The sequence below is a fragment of the Lactuca serriola genome, chromosome 8 (genome assembly GCF_051521515.1).
Source record: "Lactuca serriola cultivar US96UC23 chromosome 8, Lser_US96UC23_V15, whole genome shotgun sequence".
In the NCBI taxonomy this organism is placed as follows: domain Eukaryota; kingdom Viridiplantae; phylum Streptophyta; class Magnoliopsida; order Asterales; family Asteraceae; genus Lactuca; species Lactuca serriola.
The window spans coordinates 151,639,075-151,651,354 of NC_136415.1; the positions used below are offsets into that span (position 1 = coordinate 151,639,075).

Genomic DNA, 12,280 nt, shown 5'->3' on the forward strand with positions numbered 1-12,280 from the left:
AGAGAGAGAGAGAGACGTTTCTGAAAAATTGAAAAAGATTACTTTTAGGAGGCGATAATATATTATAGAAAATGATGAAACACCTCTCACTAGGCTTTAAAGGAATTTATAAAATTAGTTGATTTTATTTCAAAAAGTCTTTAGTTTAAAAGTTACAAAATAATGATCCCAAATACCAAAATAAAAGTTATTAGTTTTTAAGAACGAAGTTTTGACAATTCCATATCATAACATACTTCAAATGTTAACACATAAACCGTGACCTTCAAAATATCATCGCTATCCGGTATGCATCATCCTTAGGTCTTCAATCTAAACATAGTGAAAATACCGAATGTTAACTCATTTAGAGTAAATAATTATGACAATCATTATTAGGAGTGACAATAGCAAGACATGATATACCATACTCAAATCCGAAACTAAAAAATGTACTCATACCGTCATACCCGATACCCCGACGAGTACCTTATCGAATGCCCCCATCGATTACACATAGGTTAGCACGTAGAAAATAGTGAATTATAAAGGTCAAAATTTGAGGTTAGATAACCATAAAATAATGAATTTTAAGGCTAGAATTTAGTTTTAATTTGATCCGAAGACTAAGAAATGACATGTATACAAATATAATGGTTAAATTAAATTTAAAACTAATAAAATGTCCGACTAGACATCCATTTAACGGTTGTAGTGTACAAAGAATATAAGCTGACATCATCTACAACCTTTAAGTTTCGTCACTGTCAATCCCTATTGAAAAATAGATCGTTGTTGCACTACCGGACGTGAAACCGGAGGAAGCATCTTCCCAATCAGCATATAGTCAATCCTACCGGAATAAACAATTAGCAAGTAGCAAACAAAAAGCTTAAAGAATGGCGTCTCTTTCACTTTCGATTTCACCAAACCCTGACCGCTTAATCGACGGTATCTTCGTCTCCCCTCGGAGGCAGTTGCTCCGTCGTGTTGCTATCAATTCAAGCCCCTCCGGCTTCAATTTTCTTACGAAATTAACGTCAGCTGAGAAACACAGGAGAAACAAAGTAGCTGCCGTCCGAATGTCGTCAATATCTCCTGCTTCGCACTCGTATGACGTCGTCGTAGTTGGCGCTGGAATAATTGGATTGAGTATCGCCCGGCAGCTTCTCATTGGCTCGCATTTGTCCGTCGCCGTGGTTGACGCCGCCGTACCTTGTTCCGGCGCTACTGGTGCAGGTGCATTAACTGATTAACTCCTCCGAGATCTTTTAGTCTAGTTTATATCGTTTTAAGCACTGTTGATTATATACATCCGTTTGCTGCTTTCTGTTACTGTTATGGCTAGTGTCACTGTTCAGTAAATACCAATTGATCACTGGAACTTGGTTCACTTATTACAGCCAACTTATTGAGCTTGGAATGAGTTAGATTTTAATGAAATAAAGAATTTTCTTCTGTATGAGATCTGATTGCAGTCTGAAATTCATCGTTATATGAACATACCAATCCTAAACGTTAACAGATTATGAAGAAACGAACCAGAGTTTAATTACCTCGATCATAGCTTATACTAACATCACAGCATCAAAGAGCTAGCTAATTGCTTCCAAAAGCTTCTATGCAAATTTGATGCCACTTTCTTGAATTCCAATCCCACTGTTGTTTCATGTTGGATTTAAATAACCAGTAATGATGGTGATGAACTTGGGTTGTTATTTGCTAAAGCATTTACAATACTTTGGTTAGGGAACTTATAAGAAGAAAGAAGACTTTGAATTTATGTGCTTGTGGAAATAACAACATTCTTCCTAAAGCATGATTCATATTATGATCTCATCACCATTCTAATTGACATTTGAATTTGTTTTAGGACAGGGCTATATATGGATGGTGCATAAGGTTCCAGGAAGTGAGAAATGGGAGCTAGCAATGAGAAGCCGTGAACTATGGGAGAAATTTGCAGAGGATATAAAGTATCAAGGAATGGATCCTCAAGAAGTTCTTGGCTGGAAGAAGACAGGTACACTACACATATCTCTCCTAAACACTCCCCTATCTTCTCATTTTCGAAGGGTATATAAGACATTTGACAAACTGTCAAACCCCAACACATCCCCTGTATATTAACACAATATTAATAGATTGGTATACACACAAACAGGAAGCTTGTTGGTTGGTAAAACCTCAGATGAAATGGCTGTATTGAAAGAGAAGGTAGATAAGCTATCTAAAGCTGGACTCAAGGCAGAGCTCTTGTCTACCATTGATTTGAAGGAAATAGAACCTGTTCTTGTAGTCGGAGAAGAAGGTGGGGCCGCCTTTCTACCCAATGATTACCAACTTGATGCTCGGCGTTCAGTTGCATATATAGAAAAGGTAAGCATCACTTCTTGACAGAGGGTAAATTGGTCATTTCTTTTATTCAAGCAATTCATTCAGTCCAAAAAAGAAACAAAACATTTTAAGTCAACTGTTCCTCAACAAATGTGTAATACAATTCAATTACTAAAAGAATCACTGAAAATATCACACAGGAGAACAGAAAATATGCAAGTGAAGGAAGATATGGGGAGTATTACAATCAGCCAGTAACTGGTTTATTAAGGTAACACACTAAATATTTTTGCTGAAGACAACTTACAAAGCTCATTTTTTGAAGGGGTAAAGATGTCATTTTTTTTATAGATGATTCATCTTTTTAGGTCTGGCAATGGGGAGGTTGAAGCTGTTCAGACACCAAAATATTCATTGTATAGCAAGAAAGCCATAGTAATTTCCACTGGATGCTGGACAGGGTCTTTGATGCAAGACCTCATAAGGGATTCAGATATTAAATTAAATATCCCTGTAAAGCCTCGAAAGGTCCACTTTTTTTTTTTTTTTTTTTTTTTTTTTTTATAAACTTTTGATCTTTATAACAAGTTATTTGTGTCCATATCAAGGTTTCCAAAATCTTGGAAAAGTAAATAACATTCAAATTGAAAGATTTATTTATTTATTTTTTTGGGTTAACAGGGTCATCTACTGGTGATAGAGAATTTTAATTCCTTTAAATTAAACCATGGTTTAATGGAGGTAGGCTACATTGGTCATCAAGATGCAATTTTGCAACCTAATAATCTTGATTCTGGAGCTGAAACTTCATCCATTTCAATGACTGCAACAATGGATACACTTGGAAATCTTGTTCTTGGTAAGGACATTGTAAATGCAAGAAATAGCAACATACTTTATTATTTATTTATTTATTTATTTATTTATTTCATATCAAGGCATTTTACTTTAAAAATTCTACTCAATATAACATCATACTTGAGTAGATTTTTCAAAGTATAATATGCTGTGATATAAAGTAATGAAAGTAAGATGCTATAATAAACACATCACGTTTTGATTATAAGTTTGTTGTTTGCAGGAAGCAGCCGACAATTTGTTGGATTTAATACGGAAATAAATGAAGAAATTATTAATAAAATATGGGAACGTGCCAAAGAGTTCTTTCCTTCTTTAAGAGAATTATCACTAAAAGATTTGGAGAAAAACAGAGAAGTCAGAGTTGGGTTAAGACCCTATAGTAAGCATAATAGCAATTAACGTATTAAAATTCTTAAATTTGATTTAAATCGATTTAAATATATTTTGTTATTGGTTTCAGTGCCAGGTGGCAAGCCTATGATTGGGCCTGTTCCTGGATTGTCAAATGTATTCCTTGCTGCAGGACATGAGGGAGAAGGATTGACTCTGGTATTTAATTCATTTTATATTTTAATAGACTATTTTTTATGATCTGTTATTTAGAAATAATGAAACTTATGTTTTTGGTTGTTAATTACAGGCCCTTGGAACTGCTGAAATGGTTGCTGATATGGTTTTGGGTAATCCTAGCAAAGTTGATAATGCACCTTATGCATTACATGCTCATTGTTCTTGATAGCAGGTGATATTTTGTTAATGGGTGTGAGTTAAATGCAATAAATATTAAATAGCAATGTAATTTTGTTTGTTTTGTTTATTATAGCACCCTAGTTTCACTTCTTTCTGTTACAACATTGTACTTTGAAAATTTACCTAATTGTAGCAATGTTGTTTTTTGATAATTTTCTGCTACTAACACAACCTATTTAAATAGAAAAAACAATCATTAAATATGTCTAGATCATACCCATAAGGTCATAAATTCTAGGAAAAGTATGGGATGTAATCCTTCAATTCTCAAAGTGGACAAAATCATATTTGGGTAGAAAGTAATAAACATGGTTGACTTTTGAGGAGGTTTAATCATGTATTTTCTGATACGGTGTTAGTGGATTGGTTTGCAAACTTGGTCCTCTGGTTTATTACTCGTTGTTTTGAGGATACATCAAAGGGTTTCTAGCCCAGCGGTGCGGTATCAGGTGATGTACTTTCTCTTTGAGGTCAAGGGTTCAAGTCCTGCTGTTGACATATGTGAAATTAGGTGTTAGTTTAGAAGTATATTATATTTGCCAGTTAAAAAAAATAAAAAACTAAAAAATTTGAGGATGCTTTCCATGTTTAAAGTCTTAAGTTTATCATTTTTGGTTTATCGTTTGCTAGAATATTTTGAAGTATTTTTTTAATTATGTAACATCACGGTGCTCAGGTACTTCTAAGTTCATCCATATAATTCTATTTCATGTCATTTTGGTCCCTAAGTCCAAAAAGTTATGTTTTGAAGCCCTAGTGGCAATTTCGTAAATATGACAGGAGGAGTATGTCATGCGTATATGTGTGTATGCTGGCACACACGTGCCCTAGTACACTGGGTGTACACTTATGTACGCGGGGCGAACTACCTTAAGGAGGAAAACCCTAATTTTTAGGGTTTGGGTGGTATTTAAGCAAAATTATGTCTCATCTTTCCTCACCTTTTCAGCCTCTACATCTGTAACGTCCCAAAATTCAAGACTAAAAATTTCTTTTAATAAAACATTACTTAAAGCAAAGTTATCAATCCAAAACAAAATAAGAGTATTAATTTTCAAAACACATATTCGTTATCAGAGTAAACATTTCCAGGCTGTCTAATCTATGGTGTGTGTCATGCGATCATCCCGAGCTCTTCCCTCCGCTACCGGAAGTACCTGAAACCAAAACTGAAAACCGTAAGCACGAAGCTTAGTGAGTTCCCCACCCTACCATATACCATGCATAACCACATACTGTACATACTGGGCCACACCCGCTATCTTGGGATTTGGGGTTTCGCGTCCTGACTCGCCGAGTCCAAGAATAGACTCGCCGAGTCCAAGGCAATCTTCATCCTACTCGACGAGTTGTTCATCCCACTCGTCGAGTTCATCCTAATCTTCATGGTACTCGCCGAGTCCACTCAAAGGACTTGCCGAGTCCACTCAGATCTTCATACATGCAGAGGACTTTTAAGTTATGCATGGACTCCAAACTGTAGATCTACCCTTCCCAAGCCTATTCCTTACTTAAAGTTGCAAACTTTATGTGTAGAGAAGGAGATCTAGGCTAAATACACCATAAACTAGGGTTTAAGGCAAGGAGGCTCCATAATCAGCTCAAGGGCAGTTACTTTATGCTTCACAAGGCCAAAATGTGCTTAGATCCGAAGTAGCAACTCCAGATCCGGCTTCTAACTCAAATGGATAACTAATCATGGCTAAAAAGCCCCAAAACTCACAACTAGAATAGATCTAAATGAAGGAAACGACTTAGTACCTTCAATAACTCAGAAAGGTTCCACAAACTCCAGATCTAAGGCCAATCCTTGAAGCTTCAATGATTCCCCTCTTTCTTCTTCCTTCAAATCGCCCAACAATGGCTTGGAAGCTTGAATGAGCAACAATGGGGCTTAGGGTTCGGTGTTCTGGGTGAAAGAGGCAGTAAAGGAACCCTAGGGGAGAGAATGAGACGTTTAAATAGGCTCCAAGTCCCGGATTTAGGTTTTCCTCGTTCAGACCAGACTCGCCGAGTCTCCTTGTCCGACTTGCCAAGTCGGTCACTTACTCCTTGACCCGGATCCCACTCGGACTCGCCGAGTTCCTCTTTGGACTTGTCGAGTCATCCCTTAAACTTAGGGTTTCCTTTCCTTTCTTGGCCTTCCTGACTTTGGGTGTTACAACTCTCCCCCACTTAAACTAAACTTCGTCCTCGAAGTTTGCTATGGCCAACCGCCTGCGATCTGCTTCCAATACTTTACTAATTGATCCAACACCAGTTGCCTACCACCGCTGGTCTTTCGCCCGGTCACTCTGCCTAACATTAATCCTTGCGGATAATAATCTCGGCTCAACCTTGACCCTGAACATTCTGGAAACACAACTTACTCAACTGACAATCCTTCTGGTACTCTCCGAGTACTGCACTGAACCCATAGGGGTTCACCCCCCTCTTTCCTTGCACGATTACCTTGCCTTCTCAAGGTGATGCTCCATAACCAACTATTTCCTCTGGCACTGTGAAGGTCCTATCTTCACCAATTCCATTACTCCCACTACCTCCAATACGGGTCATTATCACCAGTATCCACTGGGCATTTCTTTCTACTATAATTTGGTGTCGAGCACCCCACGATCAACTAACTGAATTTCACCATAGACTGCTTACCAACACTGCTACTGACTGAAAATTTCTGCTATTCTTTATCTGCCTTCCGGATGAACTGAGACCACCCTGGTCCCTACCAATCTATCAATATCTGGATTACCGGCTCCCACCGGTCGCTAGTCCCAACACAAATCCTAGTCGCTCGCAGCGACTTCCGAAGAAACTTCGACCACCTATAACTGCTCAATCCATTCTGCCATTCAGGTACTACAATCCTGGGATCCCCGATCCCCTATCTTGACACTAAGGTCCCTACCAGGTCCCACCTGTGCTGCTAAAACTCACGGGCCTCGCCCACGGGTCTCACCCGCCTCTATCCTTCTAGTCCCACTTATCTAACCACTCTCGCTCGGGCCTCGCCCACGGGCCTTGACCAGTTGAATTTGACTTTGACCTTAACCAAGTTTGACCTTGAGGGTATTTTGGGTCTTTTGGGATTTTGATGGAATTGGTCACTTGGTGGAAATAGGTATCGGTTAGAGAGCTGAGATTTAGAGTCAGACCTCATCAGTTCTGTTCAGTTTGCGAGGTGAGTTTTCCTCACTGTATTTTTGGTTCGAAGGCACCAAGGCTGGCCCCTTTGGATTGTTATCCTGGTTTATCGCATGTTTGTATGTTGTAGTGATCTGTTAGATATGTATCATGGTATATAGGATGATGCTATGCTTAGTGATTTGTTAGATCTGTATGACTGTCAATATATGCTAGCTATTGCTTGATATGGTATATGTTGGTATGTGATGGTATGTTGGGTTAAGGCGGTCCTGCTATGTGCTCAAGGCCAAGAGACCCAGGGCGTCCAAGATAGACTGTAGGCCTGTGGGGGCGTACCAGTCAAGTTGAAGGTCCGGTGAGACGAACAATCATGCTGAAGGTTCTGTGAGCGTTTCAGATAGACTGTAGGCCGGTAGGGCGTTCCATTCAGACGGAAGGCTCTGTATGCATGCTATTTGCTTTTATTATTTTAGTTATGTGTTATGTTCGTACTTTAGGGTAACTCACTAAGCTTTAGGTTTACAGTTTTGGGTTATATTTTAGGTATCTCAGATGACCGCGGGAAGGCGAAGGCGTGATCGTACACGTCCTCATGTTTTTGAAAACTATATTGTAAAAAATGATGATTTGTGGATTGTTTTTAAAAGTTTAAATTTTTCATGAATTTTGTGGATGTTACAAGTTGGTATCAGAGTCTTGGTTTGGGTGAATTGGAGGAACACTTGTGTGAGTCTAGTCTCAAACTAAGGAAAATGATTTTTAAAGCAATTTTTAAATGATTTTCAAAATAATCAAGGAGGATGTGATGTGTACAATCAACCGGAGCTAGTAAGTAAACCACCAATTACCACATAGTTAATTGAGATTATGCTATGATATGTTAGAACAACATACTAGTAATAAGATATGCATCTTCAAAAACTATATGATAGAATTGCCTGATATATGATGTCTTATCTCTTATAGAATACTTGATTGATTGTTGTATGACTCTTTCGCGTGTGAATTGACTATTGAGTGAATACGCTAAGTCACATGCTACATGGTTTAAATGATCTTAGGATAAGAGATTTGGTCATGCTGTGCAACTCTTGTTTGAGTCCAACTGTTGTAGGATTGAATGTTTCACTCTAAGATTGTCTAAGCTGTGCGGCATGTTATTGTATTCATGCGATAGTTATCTGATACCAATGGAGTGTCGTGTGACAGTTAGTGATAGGGTGAGTTGTGTGGGGTCAGCCGGCCAGTTGCGTTATGTTTAGTGTTCCTCTAGGAAGTGAGGATGGAGCGCATGTGTATGACGAGTGTTTGACATGAGTTTATGAGCGTGCTAGTGCATATCCTTAAGGTTTTTTTGATGATTCTCTGAGACAAATACGGGTAGGTGTGGAAGGTAGTATGTTCCCGTACTACTGAAAGCACATGACCCGTACGTGTAACAAGGAAGTCACAACCCCTAGGACTTTGTTGGGAGTTGGTTCCCCTGTTATGATATGCATGTTATCTGATATCTCCCTGGTATATTTTCAGTATGGTGATGACGAGACTGGATCAGGAGCTAGCAATTAGGGTGGGCCAGCTGTGTCTGAGGACATGATTATGGAGATTCTCCATGAGGAGGTTGTGACTATTGTCCGGAGGCAGATACCGGAGCTTTTTGGGTCTATCAAGATCGCGATGATGGAGTTTTTTGACAACAAATATGCTGTTTTGTCTAAGGCTGTTGTTGCTACAGTCACCACAACCTTCGCGGCTGTAGGGATTGGTGTTAGGCGGGTTTATCAGTATCGGGACTTTAAAAATATGAAGCCCCTGACTTTTGATGGAGTTCAGGACCCGATCATAGCCATGAGGTGGCTATCTAATGTTGAGGGATGCTTTTTCAACTGCTCTTGCCCAGCTGACCAGAAGGTCAAGTGCGCTCTGAACCTTTTGAGGTCCAGAGCGAAGGATTGGTGGAGACTTATTATAGGATCATATTCTGCTGAGCAGAGAGCTGCTGTGTCTTGGGAGCAGTTCTCAGAGATATTCCGTACTAGATAAGCAGGTGGAGCATAAGAGGTTGGCCCATGACTTTTTGGACCCGAGGCAGGGGACTGAGTCGGTTATGGAGATCACTAGGATGTTCACAGAAAAGGGCCATGTTTTGCCATGACTTTGCTTCCGAGCAGGCTCAAATGACCCGTTACTTGAGCATGCTCAAGACGGATGTTATGCAGTATGTTTCCACCCAACGATATGATTCTTTATTGGAGATGCAGGAGGCCGCCAGACGGCGTGAGATTGAGATAGAGCTTCAGACGAGACAGCAAAGATCGGCCCCGACGCAGTCGCAGCCAACGCCAAAGTGGTTTAAGGCCGTTGGTTTTAGATCTGAGAGTCAGAGAGACCACACTTGTGGGAAGTGTAGTAAGGTTCATGATGGGGCCTGTCGATCAGGAGATATGTGCCATGAATGTGGCAACAAGGGGCATTATGCAAGGGATTGTCGTCAGCCGGTCCAACTCCGAGTTTCATGATTTGCTATCATTGTGATTAGGTTGGCCATGCGAATGTGAACTGTCCATTGCTCGCCGTTAAGCCGTCGCAGGCCTCGACGCCAGCTGTTTTGAGGATCACCGATGGGCGCCAGGGGAGGGTGGATCCCCCGAGGGCTCGAGGTCGCGTTTTTCAGGTCACTATCGAGGAGGCCAGAACGGCTCCAGATGTTGTGACTGATATGTTTTTATCCATTATTCTGTTGATTATGTTTTGTGTTATGCTTATATATGTACCTTTATTAGGTATGTTCCTAGTGAACTCTTTGCATGCTCTTGTGTTGTTTGAATCAGGTGCATTTCAGTCCTTTGTATCTCGTTCATTCAGTAGAGAGTTTGATGCCTATTTGGTAGTTAAAGTGTCCGTTGCGGGTTTCTATCGCCAACGAACACGAGGTTTCTACGTCATTTGTGTATCATGGTTGTGTTTTGGAGATCTTCGGAGTGCCTTATCCGATTGATCTGATCCCTATTCCTATGGGGGATGTCTGTGTGATGGTGGGTATGGACTGGCAGAGTCGGCTTAGTGCCATGATAGACTATGAGGGCTAACGGGTGGTAGGTCGAACCTAAGTGGGGGAGAACTGGTTATTTATGGAGAGGGCACCAGGTTTGGTTCAAGGTTTTTTTTGACAGCGAGGGTATCATCAATATATTCAGCATGAGTGTGCATGTTATTTGGCTTATATGGTGTTGGAGACCAAATTTCAATTTCAGAGGTCCTAGTGGTTAGGGAGTTTGCTGATGTATTCATGGAGGAGTTGCTCAGTGTGCCACCCGAGAGGCAGGTCGAGTTCAGGATTGACCTTCGGCCAAGTGCGGCCCCGTTTGCCAAGGCGTTGTACCGCTTGGCACTGCCTGAGATGCAGGAGTTGTCATCTCAGTTGCAGGAGCTGCTAGGCACATAGATCATCAAACCGAGCAGTTCTCCGTGGGGAGCGCCAATAATGTTCGTCAAGAAGAAGGAAGGTTCACACCGGATGTGCATTTATTACCGTGAGTTGATGTTGGAATAATGTCTAAGGCTGTAACTATATTTGGCAAGTATTTGACCCGGTTGAGCATGGTCCTTTTGGGTTGCCTTCACCATAGCAACTTGACAGGATGATTTATAATGAGAGAAGAAATATTATTAATATATTATGAGAATAATATAAGGAATAATAATATTGTTATTTGATTAATATAAGTCATAAATTAATTAGGAATTAATTTGGTGACTTAAAGAGGTTAATTGAATAAAGGGGCATAAACTGTCAAATGTGTGATAGTTGTATTTTGGGCTATGAATCTTTATGGATGTGAGAGTGGACGATTTTAGGGTTTGAAGAAACCTAAAAATCGTCCAAGGCCTAGTCTATAGGGATTATTGGATTGCTTAGGGCCTAAGTTATTCAATTAGGGTTTAAGGTGTAACCCTAGTAGCTCATAGTATATATAGACCCATTGGGTGGAGGAAATCGGCACTCATGCAAGGCAAGAAACCCTAGAGCCGATTTTCTCACCCTCATCTCTCTCTATTATCATCCTCTTGCTAGTTGGTGTTTGTAAGCCATTAGAGGAGTGACAATTGTGACTCTAAGCTCCAAAGACAAGAAGATTCAAGCAAGCAACTCAAGGTATTCCTTTAGATCTGATTTCATATGTTATAATTTGAATGTTTACACTAGATCTATCAATATAAGTCTTGGATACATTGCATGTTCAATTAGAGAAACCTAGATCCAAGCATTAGGGTTTGCATGTGCACATAGGAAAGTTCTTATGGCTCAAACCCATCAGTGGTATCAGAGACTTGATTGATTTCTATTGAATTGATGCATTGGTTGATTGCTTGTTGATTGCAAAACTCGATTTTGTCCATCTGCCTGATGAACTCGGCGAGTTCCATAGTGGAGTCGGCGAGTAGGCCTCAACTCGGCGAGTCCATTGTGGTACTCGGCGAGTTCGAGCGTCAGATGGAGCTAGTTTCAGGATTTCTTGCTGTTTTTCTTATGGAAACTTGCCTTAATCTTTATAGGTCAATAAAATTCGAATTTTAACATATATGTGAGTATATTCTTGACCTAACAAAAGATATTTACCAATTAGTTGAATAATAATTTCCTTATATGATATTAATTGATTATTTTAATTAAATTGGTGAATTGTTTTGCAAGATACATTTAAATAAATCAAATATGGATAATTATGAGATTAAATGGTTAATTTAAATTATTTGTTATTTGATCCCTTATGTTTTGAAAAGTTTAAAACTAATCCTCAAGTTTTGAAATTTAGTTTTGTGATTAAAAGTTTAATTTGGACAATTTAAATTTCAAACCCTAGAATTTTACAAAGTTTAAAATTCAACCCTATACTAATATAATATTACAAGACTAATATATATATATATATATATATATATATATATATATATATATATATATATAATTAAAATGCTATTCTTACCGTTAGTAGGCCTCATTCACGAAGCCGGTCTATAAGGTGGGTATAAGGTTGCTGCCTATAAAATTGCGCTTAATGGGTGTACACTCACACCCACCGCTTGCTTGATCGGTGGAGGGTTGTTAGCCGAACGGGTATGATCGGGAAACCCTATCTCCTCATTAAAAGTATAATATTAAAATACAAAGTAACTAGATGTTTTTCAAATTCCCAATCCTAGTTAC

General features: G+C 39.3%; 1 protein-coding gene and 1 pseudogene across 1 annotated transcript; both read left to right on the plus strand.

Moving 5' to 3' along the window:
• Positions 1-732: 732 nt before the first annotated feature.
• Positions 733-4,079, plus strand: LOC145070395 (FAD-dependent oxidoreductase family protein). The gene is made up of 9 exons (XM_079017340.1): positions 733-1,218; positions 1,853-2,002; positions 2,144-2,358; positions 2,517-2,587; positions 2,685-2,844; positions 2,998-3,175; positions 3,398-3,556; positions 3,638-3,726; positions 3,818-4,079. The coding sequence occupies exons 1-9, from the start codon at positions 879-881 to the stop codon at positions 3,911-3,913; spliced, it is 1,458 nt and encodes a 485-aa protein (XP_078873466.1). The 5' UTR covers positions 733-878; the 3' UTR covers positions 3,914-4,079.
• Positions 4,080-8,670: 4,591 nt separating this feature from the next.
• Positions 8,671-12,280, plus strand: part of LOC145067502 (glutamate receptor 1.2-like) — a 36,211-nt pseudogene continuing 32,601 nt past the window's right edge.

Excerpts from the sequence above, each read along its gene's own strand:
- LOC145070395 (XM_079017340.1), top strand. The coding sequence starts at position 879 with ATGGCGTCTCTTTCACTTTCGATTTCACCAAACCCTGACCGCTTAATC. Across the intron at positions 2,845-2,997 it reads TCCCTGTAAAGCCTCGAAAG|GGTCATCTACTGGTGATAGA; the intron begins GTCCACTTTTTT and ends TTGGGTTAACAG. Across the intron at positions 3,557-3,637 it reads AGTTGGGTTAAGACCCTATA|TGCCAGGTGGCAAGCCTATG; the intron begins GTAAGCATAATA and ends TATTGGTTTCAG.